The sequence below is a fragment of the Uranotaenia lowii genome, chromosome 2 (assembly GCF_029784155.1).
Source record: "Uranotaenia lowii strain MFRU-FL chromosome 2, ASM2978415v1, whole genome shotgun sequence".
In the NCBI taxonomy this organism is placed as follows: domain Eukaryota; kingdom Metazoa; phylum Arthropoda; class Insecta; order Diptera; family Culicidae; genus Uranotaenia; species Uranotaenia lowii.
Genome location: NC_073692.1, coordinates 77,521,800 through 77,539,113, shown reverse-complemented (window position 1 = coordinate 77,539,113; position 17,314 = coordinate 77,521,800). Strand labels below are relative to the sequence as shown.

Below are 17,314 nucleotides of genomic sequence, written 5' to 3'. Positions count from 1 at the left end.
GACAGTACACGATGTCAACGACTCTTCCTTCGACCAGACCTTGGACGAACCGCTGCTTCGTGTCGATGTGCTTCGTACGACGACTCGAACGCTCCGTGCGCACGAATGCCAGACAACTTTGGTTGTCCTCCTTTATTACGGTTGCTTGCTGTTGTAGTTCGTGGAAATCGGCAAGAAGCTGTCGTAGCCAGACAGCCTCCTGACAGGCCGCACTCAGGGCGATATACTCGGCCTCCATCGATGATAAACTAACAGTCGCCTGCCGACGACTTGCCCACGACACAACTCCTCCTGCGAAACTGAACACAAGTCCGGACGTGGAACGACGGCTGTCGGGGTCGCCGGCCCAATCAGCGTCGGAGTAACCAACTAAACCTTGATCTGGTTCTCCTCCTAGGCGGAGCCAACAGTCCGCTGTCCTCTTGAGATATCGAAGAACTCTCTTGGCTGCAACCCAATCGCTTTCTTTCGGTGCCGCAAACTTTCGACCTAGTATTGCGGTACAAGCAGCAATGTCTGGCCTACAGACGACGGCCAGATACAGCAACTCTCCAACTAAACTTCTGTACAAAGTTGAATCTTCGAAGGACTTGTCAGTTTCACTCTTGAAATAGCCGGTATCCATGGGAGTCTTTGCGGTCTTTGCTTCGGTCATTCCGTGACGCTCGATCATTTGCTTGATGTAACTTCGCTGTCGTACTTGGAACACACCATTCTGCAACTGCACCTCCATGCCAAGGAAATGCTGGACTTGGCCAAGACACGTCAATTCAAACTCTTTGCTGAGCTCATCACAAACACTTTTAACACTTGCTTCGTCTTCGGCCGCAATAAGAAGATCGTCCACATAGACTAGCAGGTACGTCTTCTTGCTCCCTTGCTTCACAAACAAACACGGGTCTCCATTCGATACTTGGAACCCGACTCGTTCCAATACTTCCGTCAGCCGCCGGTTCCAACAGCGCGCTGATTGCCTCAAACCATAAATGCTACGATTCAGTTTGCATACCCAATCTTCCTTGCCCGGAGAAGCGAATCCGGGTGGTTGTTTCATGTATATTTCCTCGTTGAGTATTCCATTCAGGTAGGCGGTCTTCACGTCTACATGATGAACAACCAACTTCTGCTTGCCAGCCACGGCGAGAAACATTCTCAAGGTAGCGTGCGTGGTAACAGGTGCGAATACTTCGTGGTAGTTGTCATATCCTGGCAGTTATTCTGGCAACACTGTATGCTGTCAGCCGAGCACGCGGTGAAAATCTACTGCGTAATAAAATTCACTTTTACATCAGCCACCATTTGTAATAGTACGCGATTATACCTAGAGTAAATTAAAACGTTAATTAGAAGTTTACTCGTGCGTTTTACTTAATTCCGGATACGGGTTATCTTCCTGCTACTTCTGCCCTGCTGCAAATACAACAATTTGGCGACGAGTGCGTATTCAAACCTGCGCGAGAGATTACTGGAAGTACCTAACCTCTCTTTCTACAAAGATGATCCATCCGGAAGGTGCTGCTGCTGCTGCTGGGGCCGGTGCTGCTACTATGCCGGTGACGTTTTCGTTCGAACCGTTTAACCCAGCTGCTGGAAAGTTCGATCGGTGGTTAGACCGATTGCAAATTTCGTTCCGGATCTACAAAGTAGCCAATGTAAACAAACGGGACTACTTGCTGCATTACATGGGCGGTGCGGCCTACGAAATCCTGTGCAACAAGCTGATGGACGAGCCGCCGCTGGAGAAAAGCTACGATCAAATTGTGACGATTCTCAAAAACCACTTCACTCCTGCTCCGTTGGAAATATTAGAAAATTTTAAGTTCCAAAGCCGTAAACAATTGGAACATGAAACGTTGAGCGACTACCTGATGGATTTGGAGAAATTAGCCCAGACTTGCAATTTCGAAGCCCACCTAAACAAAGCTATCCGGAACCAGTTCGTTTTCGGAATCCGGATCCGTGTTATCCAATCGCGATTGCTGGAAGTGCGCGATTTAACACTCGAGCGGGCGAAGGAGATTGCGTTCGGTATGGAGATGTCGTTCCGTGGGACCGACGAAATGCATGGTTTCCGTCTTCGGCCGTCTGCAGACGTAAAGTACATCGAGCACGGCAAAACCAAGAAGAAGAAGAGCAACAATCAACTATCTTCAACCAACTCGACTGCAGCTGCGTCGTCTAAAAAGTTCGATGGCCAAAAGAGAACATGCTACAGATGCGGTGATGATGGTCATTTGGCCGACAAATGCAAGTATGTGACTACCAAGTGCAAGTTCTGCAACAAGAAGGGACATCTCGAAAAGGTTTGCCAATCGAAAAGGAAGGAAGAGATGAGAAAGAACGATGCACATCATCTGGAGGAGCCGTACGTGGTGAAGGATCTTTTCCACTTGCGTTCGGCGCTGAACTTTTCAAGCAAGTTCATGCTGAACATTACCGTCAACAAGAAGGTACTCACATTCGAGGTCGACACTGGATCCCCGGTGTCATTGATCGGTTCCCAAGATAAGCAACGGTATTTCCCTCACCTTACCCTTCATCCTGCTGACCTCCGACTGGTAAGTTATTGCGATAATGAAATTTCGATTCTCGGTAAAATTTTTGTTAACGTTGTTGCTAATGGAGATGAGACACTACTTCCTTTACACGTTGCGGATTCCAGCCGCCACCCACTAGTAGGTCGAAACTGGCTTCGTGATTTAAATATCGATTTTAATCGCATTTTTAAACCTGGTACGCATTCAATGTCTCACTGTAGCTTGGTGCCGGAAGTTACCACGACTGCTTTAAAAAATATTTTGCATAAATACCCTAACGTGTTTAATGACCGTATTGGCCATATTTCTGGTGTGCGGGCTACACTTACGATCCGTGACAATACTAAACCAATGTACATTAAAGCAAGACCAGTTGCATTTGCAGTTCGCAATGCCGTTGACAAGGAAATCGACAAATTAGTTAGTGATGGTATCTGGGAAAAGGTAGACCATTCTAACTGGGCCACACCTGTCGTGCCAGTGCAGAAGGCAGGCGGTAGGGTGCGCTTGTGCGGAGATTACAAAATTACGTTAAATCCCAACTTACTTGTCGATGATCATCCCCTTCCAACGGTGGAAGAGCTTTTCGCGACTGTCGCGGGCGGACAACGATTTTCGAAAATAGATTTGTCGCAAGCTTACTTGCAATTAGAAGTGCGTCGCGAAGATAGAGAGTTACTTACCCTTAGTACACATCGTGGACTGTTTCGTCCAACGAGGCTCATGTACGGAGTGGCCTCAGCCCCTGCAATCTTTCAAAGATTAATGGAACAGATCCTACAAGATATTCCGGGTGTGACAATTTTTATCGATGACATTCGCGTGACAGGTCCCGATGACCGTACCCATTTGCTTAGATTAGAGGAAGTACTTAAGAGATTAGATGCTCATAATATGCGAGCTAATCGGGAGAAATGTGATTTCTTTGCGGACAATATCGAGTATTGCGGTTACAGAATAGATCGACACGGTGTCCATAAGCTACGTTCAAAGATTGACGCGATCGAAAACATGCCAATTCCTACCAGCAAGGAACAAATTCGTTCTTTCATCGGTCTCGTTAGCTATTACGGTCGATTTTTCCCCAATCTTAGTACAATTCTATACCCTCTTAACAATCTTTTAAAAGATGATGTTCCATTTAAGTGGAGCAATGCGTGTGACAAATCGTTCAATCTAGTTAAGCGTGAAATGCAAACCGACCGTTTTCTTGTCCATTACGACCCCACTCTACCGGTGATTCTAGCTACGGATGCTTCTCCTTATGGGGTTGGTGCTGTCCTAAGCCACCAGTACCCTGACGGTTGCGAGCGACCTTTACAGTACGCGTCGCAAACATTGAGTAGAACTCAACAAAGGTATTCTCAAATCGATAAAGAGGCCTACGCGATAATATTCGGTGTTCGCAAATTTCAGCAATATCTATACGGTCGTAAATTTACTTTGATAACCGATAATAAGCCGGTTAGTCAGATTTTCTCGGAGGTAAAGGGTTTACCTACTATGTCGGCAATGCGTATGCAACACTACGCCGCGTTTTTACAAGCGTTTGATTATAGTATACGTTATCGTCGTTCGTCGGATCACTGTAACGCTGATGCAATGTCGCGACTACCTGTTGCCACTACTGATTCGGGATTCGAAATTGAGGAATCAGATGCCGTCGAAATAAATACGATTCAGACACTTCCCTTGACTGTTGATGAACTCGGTAGCGCTACACTACAAGACAAAGGTGTGCAAGAGTTGATGCGTGCGCTAAGAACCGGTAAAGCGATCGATGCTAGATTTCGTTTCGGTATTAACCAAGAAGAATTCAGTCTGCAAAAAGATTGCTTAATGCGTGGTGCTCGCGTTTATGTTCCACCTGCTTTGCGCGTTAGAGTTCTGAATGAACTTCATTCAACACATTTTGGAATAACCCGAATCAAATCACTAGCTCGAGGTTACTGCTGGTGGGAAGGCATTGACAGGGACATTGAGAATCTTATCAAAAGCTGCGCGTCTTGTCAAATGAATAGAGCAAATCCTCCGAAAATTTCGTTTCACTGTTGGGAAACCCCATCAGAACCCTTTCAACGTGTCCATGCGGACTACGCCGGTCCGTTCATGGGTTTCTATTTTCTGATATTAATTGATGCTTATTCGAAATGGCCAGAGGTACGTATCCTCAGGAACATGACTACAGAAACTACAATACGCGTTTGTCGGGAATTTTTCAGTACATTTGGCATTCCATCCGTTTTTGTGAGTGACAATGGTCCTCAGTTTACGTCCGCGGATTTCGATAAGTTTTTGAAGATGAATGGAGTCGTTCACAAACTAAGTGCTCCCTACCACCCGGCGACGAATGGTCAAGCCGAAAGGTTTATCCAGACTATGAAATGCAAATTGAAGTCCATGGATTGTAACAAATCCGATCTACATTCCGAATTATACAATATCTTACTATCGTATCGAAAAATGATACATCCGACTACAGGACATTCCCCTGCTCAGATGGTATTCGGCCGTCAGTTACGTTCTCGTTTAGACCTGATGATTCCTTCAGACGACCCTAAAGACAGTGTAGTTCAGGGAAAAGTACGTGACTTGACAGTTGGATCTAGGGTGTCAGCACGCAACTACGATCATTCTACAATTTGGGAGTTCGGTGTAATAAAAGAGCGTCTTGGTAAGTTGCACTACCTCGTACAGTTGGATGATGGACGTGTTTGGAGGAGACATATCGATCAACTACGGGCTGTTGCTGTAGAGGAGCAAGACTCGTCGAAAGAGGTAACATTTTCGCGGGATGGTGGGTTTAACGATTGTGAGAACTCAGAAGTTTCAATCGCAGTAACTCCCCAGAATCCAATCCCAGATATTCCTTCCTGTACAGATCCTATTCCTGATCCACAAAACTCTCCAAAACCTACCGTTGCTATATCTCCTACTCTACCAACTGGCAACACTGCTGTAAACCGATCACCAGGCGTCCAAGCGAACCAAGGACTACGTCGTTCAGCAAGGACGATCAGAGCTCCACAGAAACTGGACCTGTGATTCGACGGAGTAGTCTTTTTCCGGGGGAAGAGCTGTCATATCCTGGCAGTTATTCTGGCAACACTGTATGCTGTCAGCCGAGCACGCGGTGAAAATCTACTGCGTAATAAAATTCACTTTTACATCAGCCACCATTTGTAATAGTACGCGATTATACCTAGAGTAAATTAAAACGTTAATTAGAAGTTTACTCGTGCGTTTTACTTAATTCCGGATACGGGTTATCTTCCTGCTACTTCTGCCCTGCTGCAAATACAACAGTAGTCTACTCCACTTCGTTGCGTAAAACCTTGAGCGACTACACGGGCCTTGAACTTCGCGACTTCTCCATTTTGGTCCTTCTTCAGCTTGAAGACCCATTTGGATCCTACGACCTTGCGCCCTTGAGGTAGTCTGGCGAGCTCCCATGTTTCGTTTCGGCGATGGGAGTCGAGCTCCTCCTCCATCGCTGCGCGCCATTGGGGTACCTTTATTGCCTCTCTATAGTTAATAGGTTCTTCTACAGCCGCACACGCTGCCAATACAACTGCTTGGGTTAAGTCGTAATCTTCAAAATGCTTGGGAATGGCGCCTAAATTACGACGTTCCGATCGACGAGGACAATCATTCTCTTCTGACAGCGGGTCATCCGCTTCAAAAAACTCTTCCAGATGAGAATCATCTGCGTCACTAACCTGGTCCTCTTTCGGAATCACTACATTCTCTATCTTGGCTGGGATCTGTTTCGAATTGGGAATCTCGATCGGTATTTCCACTACGTCGGAATCTAATTCCAAGAATTTGGCATCGCGGCTTATCGTAATAAAATCTGTTTCGGGATCAACGAACCTATAACCTTTATGCTCGGGCGAATAACCTACAAACGTCAGCTTTATCGCTTTGCTATCTAACTTGCTACGTTTGTTTTCCGGAATGTGTACATACGCTTCGCTCCCAAAAATGCGGAGATGCGACAAATCTGGTTTTCGTCCCCACCATAACTCATACGGCGTCTTCTGTAGAGATCTAGAGGGCAAACGATTCTGCAAGTAAGTTGCAGTCAACATGGCTTCACCCCAGAAACGCTGCGCTAAACCCGAATCTATCAACATACATTTAGCCATCTCAGTAACCGATCTATTCTTGCGCTCGGCTACTCCATTCTGTTGAGGAGAGTAGGGCGTAGTAAATTGCGGCTTGATTCCCTTCGATTTGTAAAACTTGCGGAGGACTTTATTGTCGAATTCACCTCCACCGTCCGATCTAACGACACGCGGCTTTCTGCCGAATAGATTCTCTGCCCAATTTACGTAATCAATCAAACATTCAGTGGCCTCATTCTTACTCTTGAGTAGATACGTCACGGTAAATCTACTGAAGTCGTCAATTATGTGCATAACATATTTGTTGCCGCTCGGTGTAACTGTACGCATTGGACCGCACAGGTCAGTATGCACGATATCCAACACTCGCTCAGACTTACGCTCAACAACTTCGGGAAACGGCGCTCTTGCTGACTTTCCTTCTAAGCAGCACTCACACACCACACGCATTCCACAGTCGCTTACCTTCATGCCGGTGGCTAGCTGTTCCCGATTGATCCTTTCAGCTGCTGCCCAGTCACGGTGGCCTAAGCGACGGTGTCACTGGTGACGGCAGTTCTCATGGTGCTGTCCTGACGACGCCTTCAACGATGATTCAGCCAAACGCAGGTAGTACAACCCGCCGCAACGACTTCCAGTCGCCACAATCACGCCTTCCGCATCAGCAATCTTACAGTTCACTTTATCAAAATGCACTTTTAGATTCTTCTCAGACAATTTTGGTACCGATATCAAGTTCATTGACAATCCAGGTACATACTTCACTTCACTGATGTTTATTTTCACTGCACTGTTGTCACCACTCACTCCCATCAAGACCCCACTGCCCTCCCCGAGGATTTTGGTTGTCTTGCCATTCGCAACAGTGATACAACCACCATCAAATTCACTCAGACTTGTGAAGAACCCCTTGTCACGACACATATGTGCAGTAGCACCACTATCAATCACCCAAGATCCCTTACTTGGTACTCCCGTAGTGAAAGCAATCGCTCGACTATCACTTTGAGCTGCTTTTGCACTATTTTCTTTTTCCTTTCTTCTCACATTATTTCCCTTCCACTTCTTTCGCTCTTCTTTCAACTGGGGACAGTTGCGAATAAAATGGCCAGGCTCATGGCAATGGTGGCACACACGCGAACCTCTCACTTGCTTATTCGCTTCCGAACGCATTGCCTTTTCACCCTTAATTGCACCACCCTCTCGCTCTCTTCGACGATGATACTCGTCACTCAATTTTGCTTTCACAATATCCAAAGACAAATCATCATCAGCACGGCTGTCCAGTGCGGAAACTAGATTATCAAATGAAGGAGGGAGACTACGCAAAACCATACACACTTTTGTGTCTCTGTCCAGCTCGGTGCCAGCGGAATCGATACGATCAAACAGTTCATCGATTTCGATCAAATGCCGCTCCAAATCACCCCCTTCCGTAAGATTTAACGAACACAATCTTTTCAACAACGACACTCGCACTGACCGCGTGTTCTTCTGATGATATGCTTGAAGAGCATCGAGAACATTTTTCGCATGGGTACAATTTTTCACTATCGACAATTGGCTGTCTTCCAACAGCAGCACCATTGTCGCCTTGGCCTTCCGATCACTGGCATACCACTCTGCACTTGGTTCTGCCGGAATCGGTTCACTTGCCACATCCCACAAGTCTTCCCGGGCTAGCAACATCTCTAGGCGAACGCGCCATGTTTGCCAGTTTACCCCGCTGAGCTTCGGTATGGAAAACTTCGTTTCACTCATCTTTCCGTCGGATCTTTTGCACTTAACCTCACTTCCAAGAGGCAACCAAACTTTCGCGATTTATCTCGACTGTCTACGCAGATAAATACTTTCACCGGTAACTTTCACTCCGAACCGTGTCCTGGGCCCATAACCTGATGAGCGGTCAGGCTCATACCAGATTCTTCAGGGAATTCGGAAGGTGAAAGGACGGACTCAAACACGCGGTTTTACAAGAACAAAAGAAACTTTATTTGAAGCTAACGATAGCGATACGTCTATTCGCGACGGGGGAAACAAAAGGATTGAATACGATCGGCAAGCAGTGTTGCCGATAGCACTGTCAGCCAGGAAACGATACACACTCAATATAGAGTAAGCACAAGTGCGTACATTGCTTCCCAACATAAAATTGATCAGATATTCTTGACCTAGCTCGTTGAGTCCATCAATATTTTTGGCCCGGAGCAAAATGCCAAAATCGTCGGCAAACTGCACCAATTCGACTTCTGTGTTCGCATTTCTATGCAGGTCTATGGTGTAAATGTTGAAGAGAGTGGGAGACAACACATCACCTTGAGGGAGCCCGTTGTTTATAGTTCTAGTGATAGTTTTGCTACTTGTGTGAAACACAATTTGTCGATTGTTCAGGAAAGAAATTGTCCAAAGCAAAACATCTTGTGGAACGCCGATCCTCAACATGATTTCTTCCAGCTTATCCAGTCTGACTGCTGTGGTATCCTATTCTGGGTATATCTTAGAGCAGAATTCGAGTTGTCAGATTTAGAGTGTAAGAGCAGTGAATAAAGAAAAGGTGTATTTGTTTCGAAGTGAAAACCAATCTTTTATTTTATATTAAAGAAAAGCCAAATATTACATTGGCGATCCTGCCAGGAGAATGAAATCATACAGGACTGGTATGTATATCGAAAACAATAACTTTTTCTTTATATTTCGGATCAAACAAATGAATTTATGATTTAACTACAGCCAAGACACTGAAATGAATTGTCATATAAGTTTTCGATGAATCTTAAAGTGAAATAAATTCAAATATTATATAATGAAATCTTTCAAAGACAAGATGGTTTGAGGTTATTTTGATTTGACATGTCAGTTATTGTTGTTAAACATTGTTTGAGGCTGAATAAGTACATTCTCTGCAAATATGTGAAACATGAGTCCATAAATATTTTGAAAGTATTCAACCCGTCAGTTAGTTTCTGCATATCGCATGGTTTCTGGAGTAGAGTTCTGCTACTTTCTAGGAAACGAAAATATGTTTTGTAAGTAATTTTTATATATCCTGCACAATTGAAATCCGCTCAATTAATTAAATTAAGCTAAAATTTATCCTTGAGTAGAGTTCAAGCTCCTTGCCAAGGAAATGATCGACTATGTTGAAAACTCCATGATGTGTTAAACAGCTTGAGTAGAGTTAAGCTCCTTACCAAGGCACATGTTTAACGACTTGAGTAGAGTTCGGCTCATTACCAAGTTTATTTTTGAATGAAGTATAATTGGTTTACTAAAAAAAAAAATAACATCTTGAATAGAGTTAGGCTCCTTGCCCAGATGTCTTTATCGAATGACTTGAGTAGAGTTTAGCTCATTGCCAAGTCTCTGTACTCAATAAATGCTACTCCTTACTGAAGGAAAATATGTTAAACAGCTTGAGTAGAGTTTAGCTCCTTGCCAAGACACATGTTTAACATCTTGAGTAGAGTTTGTTTCATTACCGAGTTTGTTTTATGAACGAAGTTGTATTAGTTTGTAATTGGAAAACAAAATTATTACACATCTTGAGTAGAGTTTAGCTCCTTGCCAAGATGCTTTTATTGAAAGATCCGAGTGAGTTTACGAAGAATAAAGAGTTAGTAAGGATACAAAACAAGTAAGCACCTTGAGCAGAGTTTTAGCTCATTGCCAAGCGATTTTTTTTACATAAAACCTTGAGTAGAGTAAAGCTCATTGCCAAGGATATTATAAAAAAATTTCAAGCTTTGATTATTTAAAGTAAATTAAAATAATTAAACTATACAAATGGTGCTGCGAGTATGAAAAAAAAAAATGAATGAAAATTCGCACTGTATTCTTAATTATATTTTGAATTGCTCATAGCGACGAGAAAGAGAGCTATGAATTTGTATGTAATTTTAAAACAAGCTTACCATTTTTGAGTATGATTCGCACATATAACTGTGCCTGTGAAATATTTCATGAAATTCAGCTTTCGGTGCAATCTACAATTAGTCATCCAAAATCGTAAAGGCTATTTTTCTCAGTGTTAAATTTGCGATCCTTGGTGTTTTTGTGTTCAGCGTGTAAGCGAAAAAAAACAAACCAAAGTAAGCGCGCGAATTGTTTTTGAAAACGAAAATTGTTAACGAGGAAATTGTTTTCTAACGTGCGCTCGGAAAATATACCCGAAAGTTCTGGTGAGGAAATATTTGGTGACCATCAGGAGTTTAGAAGTATTCCGGTAAGGCTAGTGGTAAATTAGTTTTTTCTTTCCTCATGGAAATATGTATTCAATAATCCTGCAGGAAATGAGTGGTACATGGCGAGTAACCGACGTTTCCGATGCGGAGGATTCGGACTATGCGGATAGCCGATCTACAATTGGTTTGCGAAAAAGGGAAACGTTGCTTGAATCGGAATCCGAACGATCTACTAAGCGAGATGATGTGAATGCAACAAAATCTGATTGGCTCTCCGGTTCTTGGCCATTGAAAGCATTTGACGGAACTCTACCTTCCAATGAGAGAAAGGCAGAGTGGCTACGTTACCGGAACCAATTTGAGCGGATAGTGTCGTGCAAGTCTAAAGTCGATCCCGGTACAAAATTGACCGGCATGAAAATTTTTTCGGGTCCATTTCTGCTAAGTATCATTGAGATGCAAGAAAAATTGGTTGATAACACACAGGATGACATCTACGAGGCCACGGTTTCGGCTTTGAATAAATATTTTAGCCAGTCGTGTGACACAACCAAAGAGCGTATGAAATTTCGGGAACTACGTATGGGTAGAGACGAACCATTTGCTGATTGGGTATTACGATTGGAGGCGCAATCAAATTTTTGTGAGTTTACCAAGGCACAAAGGGAGGAAGAATTTATTCAGGCCCTTTTACGACGCTCGATTCCGGGAATTGCAAGGAAATTGTATGAGATGTCCGATATTTTTGGAAACAACCTTGAGCGCATTATTAATCACGGCAGACATCTTGACTACATGCGAACCGAAGAGGCGGAATACAATATTAGAGACAAACAAACGGATCGTCATGAGATATCGGAAAATACTGGAAATACTTCAGCGGAGAACATTAATGTTTTGAAAGTTCGCCAATCCGGACCAAAATTTGCACCATATCAACCATATCACCGATTCGCACCATATCAACATAGATCAGCAGCTCGATATGGGAATCCCCGCCAGGGACAAAGATTCGATGGTTTTCGTTCATCATCAAGGTACGTTGATTCGCGCTGGAAAGGTGGATACAATAATTTCCGCCCGAGTCCAAAATATACCGATTCTAATTTGAAGCCGCCATCAACCAGAGAGTCTCTTGACGTTAACCAAGACAACAAGTGTTCTAGTTGTGGGAATGAGCATGATCAAGGACGTTGCCCGGCATTCCGACTGAACTGCCGACAGTGTGGCAAGATAGGGCACTATGCCAGAGTGTGCCAGTCCTATGATCAGAACGTACCCCGCCCAGGCCGGCGGGCTTTGTTGAACAGTCCGATCAACAACCTAGACGAGGTAGCCCGAATTAATCAGGTAGATAATGAAATATTAAATGAATGAATAGGGTTACTATTCTTCGTTTTTCGTTTTCTCCTAAACTTGTTTTTTTTTCTTCCCTTTTTTATATTTTGTTATTTTTGTCAAATGAATTCTAAATACAGTTGATTAATAAAAACGGTCAAACGTGTTGTCCTATTTCGAAAGATCCAAGATTTGTTGCATGTATGATTGGTACAGAATGTATCAATTTTCTGGTAGATTCTGGAGCTGCGGTTAATACTATAACCACGCAAGGTTGGAATATGATAAAGAAAAATTGTCGGACTGTTATCCAAGATCTAGTATTACACCCTGAGGAAACGCTGAAAAGTTATGCCAATCAGTCACCCTTAGAAGTTGAATGCACTTTCAAAGCCTACATAAGCGTTAAAAATTACCAACATTCGGAACACCTGGCAAAATTCTTTGTTGTTAGAGGTACTCAGTTATTTTTGCTGGGTTATGAAACAGCTGTCCAACTAAATTTGTTGCGGATCGGGGTTAGTATGGATATCAACGTCACCGAGATACATTCTTCACGCCACGAAAAAAAGGAGCAGCAATTGGAGTTTCCGAAGGTGCCAATAGAAGGGGTAAAGTTCAGAATAGACACCACGAAGCCTGCCAGGCAAATAATTCGATACAACATACCGAAAGCTTTTGAGGCAGCAGCAAACGACAGGTTGAAGGCTATGGAGAGAAGCGGAATAATAGAACGAGCTGATAAGGAAGGAGATATCATTTCTTTCGTTTCGCCACTGGTTTTGGTCCCTAAGGGAGGCAACGATTTTCGGATTGTGGTTGACTACCGATTGGTGAATAAATCCATCATTCGGGAGCCATATCCTATGCCTTCCTTGGAGAAAATTTGGTCTGATATTCCAAATGGCAACGGCATACTGTACTTTTCGAAACTTGATTTAAAGGACGCATATTTTCATGTCGAGTTGCACGAGCAGGTATCTACTGTTTTAGCCAACTTAATTTGGTGCCGATGATGTTTGAGATATGAAGAATGAAGTATGTGATAATTTTTTTTTTCAGGTGCGACATCTTACTACATTTATGACGGCAAATGGCCTGATGCGTTTTAGACGACTTCCGTTCGGCCTATCGTGTGCTCCAGAACTGTTTCAAAGGCTTATGGAAAGGATACTTAGTAGATGTCGGAGTTTTATTGTGTATTTGGACGACATACTTGTCTACGGGCGTGGTTTAGATGAATTGCGACGTAGGGTAGAAGAAATTAAAAAAGTGTTGATTGCTAATAACCTAACAATCAACGAAGACAAGTGCAAGTACGACAAAACTTCCATCGAATTTCTTGGATTCGTTATCGACGGTACAGGTATTTTTCCGGAAAATAAGAAGATTTCGGATATAAAGCTATACGATAGGCCCAAGGACGTGACTGAACTTCGTAGCTTTTTGGGGCTACTTACTTTTATAAGTCCTTTTATAAACAATTTTTCGCATAGAACTAAGCCGTTGCGCGAATTGTTAACCGTTGGGGAAACCTATAAATGGGAAAATCGGCATCAAGAAGCATTCGAAGATCTCAAGTACGCTGCGGAACACGATCTTATCAAACGCGGATATTTTGACGTGAATGACAAATCTATTTTATATACAGACGCCTCACCGTGGGGCCTGGGGGCAGTTTTGACTCAGGAAAATTCTCGTGGGGAAAATCGGATTGTAGCATGCGCGTCTAAAAGCCTGACTGCAGCGGAAGGCCGGTATCCACAGTTACATAGAGAGGCGTTGGCCATAGTATGGGCTATGGAACGCTTCACCTACTATCTTTTGGGAAAACATTTCATTCTACGCTGTGACAATGAAGCTTTAATGTTCATGACTAAAAATAAGAAAGACGTGGGTAAGCGTATAATGTCCAGGGCTGAAGGTTGGTTGATGCGTACAGAACATTTTTGTTATACCTTCGAGCACGTAAGGGGCAAAGAAAATATAGCTGATGCAGCCTCTCGGATCTGTAGAACTAAGAAAGACCCAGAGTTTGGTGCTTACAAAGAGCCTCACGAACTGTGTTCGGTAGTCGCGAATCCAAAGGACATCAACGAACAACTTCTGGCAATAACTAATAAACATGTGGAAGAGGAACTGTTGAAAGATGAGGAACTACAATTAGTTATTGGCTTGCTGAATAAACATGAAAGATGGCCTGACTCAGTAATAAAATATCAGGCATTCCAAAATGACCTTTTCATGCAAGGAAGCTTGCTAATGAAACTGGAGAAGATAGTTCTACCGGCATCATTGTGGGAGAGAGCGCTGACGTTGGCTCATCGAAGTCATCCAGGCATGTCTACGATGAAAAATTTCTTGCGACAAGGGCTTTGGTGGCTTGGTATGGACCGACAAATTGAAGACTACGTAAGAAGCTGCCCAGAATGTCAACTTGTAACAACGAACATGAAGCCTCTTCCTATTACGATGACCGAACTTCCTAAAAACCCGTGGGATTACGTCTCTATGGACTTTTCATCAGCTTCGGACGTACATAACTGGAAGGCTCTAGTACTTACAGACAATTACTCCAGGTTTCTTGTGGCTATTCCCATGGAAAAAACGGACACCGATGCGGTAAAAAGAACACTGAAGAGGGTTTTCAATACGTATTACATACCGAAAACAATGAAGGCAGACAATGGCCCTCCGTTTAACAGCGCTGAGCTTCAAAAGTGGCTGAAGGAAGAATGGGGTGTGAAGCTCATTCACAGCACTCCACTCAATCCTACGGAGAATGGACTTGTCGAGCGTAGTATGCAGGGCATAAATAAGGTAACGGCTATCGCCAAACTAGGTAAGAAGAATTGGAAGGAAGCACTCGCGGATTACGTCGCAGCTTACAACTCTTGGCCTCACCATGTCACAAAAATCCCACCTGCGGAGCTCATGTTTGGGAGAGCAGTTCGAGGACTCCTACCGGATAATCGTACAGACCAACATCAGATAGCTGATGAAGATCTACGTGATCGAGATAGGGTCACTAAATTTATTCGCAATAACAGAGAAGATGATCGACGACATGCCTCAAACACTCAAATCAAGGAAGGAGATGTGGTTCTTGTGGCTCATCAGAAACGGGACAAAGCGGAACCAGCTTTCAAGACTAACTTACACGAAGTTATTAAGATTGTCGGTGCCGGAAGGGCCACTGTCAAGGATTTGGAAACGGGAAAAATATTTGATCGCAATGTTAAGGTTCTTAAAAAGTTCGTGAAGCGGGACCCTAAAGAACTCTCGGAAACACAACCGCCACATGACGTGGAGAAGGAAGTAGGAGATTGTGTATCTTTGATGAGAAAACGCCGACTCGAAGATGGAAGACCTGTGAGTGATCAAACCCCAAAAATAAGACCTACAAGGGAGTTACGACGACCAGAACGATATCTGAACAATTTGATAAATTGAATGATTTCAATGTATAATGAAAATTAATGAAAATACAAATCTATCTTTGAGGGGAGGATGTGGTATCCTATTCTGGGTATATCTTAGAGCAGAATTCGAGTTGTCAGATTTAGAGTGTAAGAGCAGTGAATAAAGAAAAGGTGTATTTGTTTCGAAGTGAAAACCAATCTTTTATTTTATATTAAAGAAAAGCCAAATATTACAACTGCGTTAAATGCGTTGGATAAATCGATGCATATCAGTGCCGTTAAAAAATTGAGGCGTCTACTCTGTTTAACCCAATTGAGAACGTAGTTCACACAGGTATTCGTAGATAAGTTCTTGCGGAAACCAAATGAATTATCAGGTAATATTCGTTTCTCATCAAGAAACTTCTGGAGCCGTTCCAGAACAGCTGAATTGGCCAGCTTCGTAATTGCTGGAACAAGAGAAATCGGCCTTTTCCCAGCTATCGTATTCTGATCGCGACCCGGCTTAGGTATCGCAATTACTTTTATAATTTTCAAGCTTTTGTCGATGGTACTCCTTCTCCACATTTCATTTAGAAGGGAAATCAGCTTTTCTGTAAGCTCTGTCTTCAGATTAGATAACAATTCGTAGGAGAGGTTATCTTCCCCAGGATCTGATGACTTTTTCTTTCTGCCTAGGATCCTATACCAGTTCTCCTTGTTTAGCAAGCTATCACTGTTGATAGAAAAGGGGGTTTCGATTGATTGTGGGTCATTTGGACCAAAATGCATATCCAGGAATTGTTCAGCCAAAGTTTCGTCGTCATGGAGAATGTTGTTTTCCTTTTTGAAAAATCGTTTGCCGGTTAGGCGCCCAACCTTTAACCAAAGCAGCTTAGAACTGATAAAGGGCCCGATTTCATTTGGGAACTCCTCAAACTTTTTTCGAGTTTCTTCCCTTTTCTTTCGCTGAAAATTTGCAGCTTTTCTCTTAAAGTCAATTAAATTTTCAAGAGTAGAGTGTCTGTTGTACTTCCTCCTAGCTTCCGTTTTTTGCTTCCAGGCTTCGTCTACGCTGTCTGACCACCAGAATTTGGGAGTTCTTCTACAGTTCATTCGGTTTTCTTTGAAAAGTTTTTTGACATTATTTGTCAAATCGTTGACACAATTTATTTGTGAGGCATCGAGTTTAGATAGCTGATTAGCAATTTTAGTTTTATTATAGTAGAACTGTTTTTGGACTGGTACTTTAGTTACCCAGAATATCTCTAAGCACATGTGATGGCTAGCTATACCGTAATCCAGTACTTTCCAGTTAACTAGATTTTTAATGCTAACAGAACACAAGGTAATGTCAATGGCGCTTGAACGTTTGTTGAGTTGAGTCGGAATGAAAGTTTTGCTACCATCATTTAGCAAAAGTAGTCGACTATTATTGATTGCATCTAAAAATTTCCTTCCTTTAAGGTCACAAACGTCATCTCCCCATTCATTATGGTGCGCATTGAAATCGCCGCCGATAATGACTTTGTTATATTGATCTAGGCTGGATAGGATCGCTTGAATGTCCGTTTCAAAATCAGATGTGGAAATTGATGGGCTAATGTAAACGGAGCATAAAATTAGGTCTAGCTTATTTATTCTTAAGCTAACTGTCTGTGTCGACGATGATAGATTTGGTACCTGGTTCAGTTTGTTGAAGCTATAGGTATTCTTCAGCAGAATACCAG

The 17,314-nt window shown here is 43.1% G+C and overlaps 1 protein-coding gene across 1 annotated transcript; it reads left to right on the top strand.

Moving 5' to 3' along the window:
- The first annotated feature begins 1,496 nt into the window (after positions 1 to 1,496).
- Positions 1,497 to 5,582, top strand: LOC129741581 (uncharacterized protein K02A2.6-like). The gene has a single exon (XM_055733317.1). The coding sequence runs from the start codon at positions 1,497 to 1,499 to the stop codon at positions 5,580 to 5,582; it is 4,086 nt and encodes a 1,361-aa protein (XP_055589292.1).
- The last annotated feature ends 11,732 nt before the right edge of the window (positions 5,583 to 17,314 follow it).

What these genes read in the sequence shown, in the direction of transcription:
- LOC129741581 (XM_055733317.1), top strand. Translation starts at nt 1,497, where the DNA reads ATGATCCATCCGGAAGGTGCTGCTGCTGCTGCTGGGGCCGGTGCTGCT.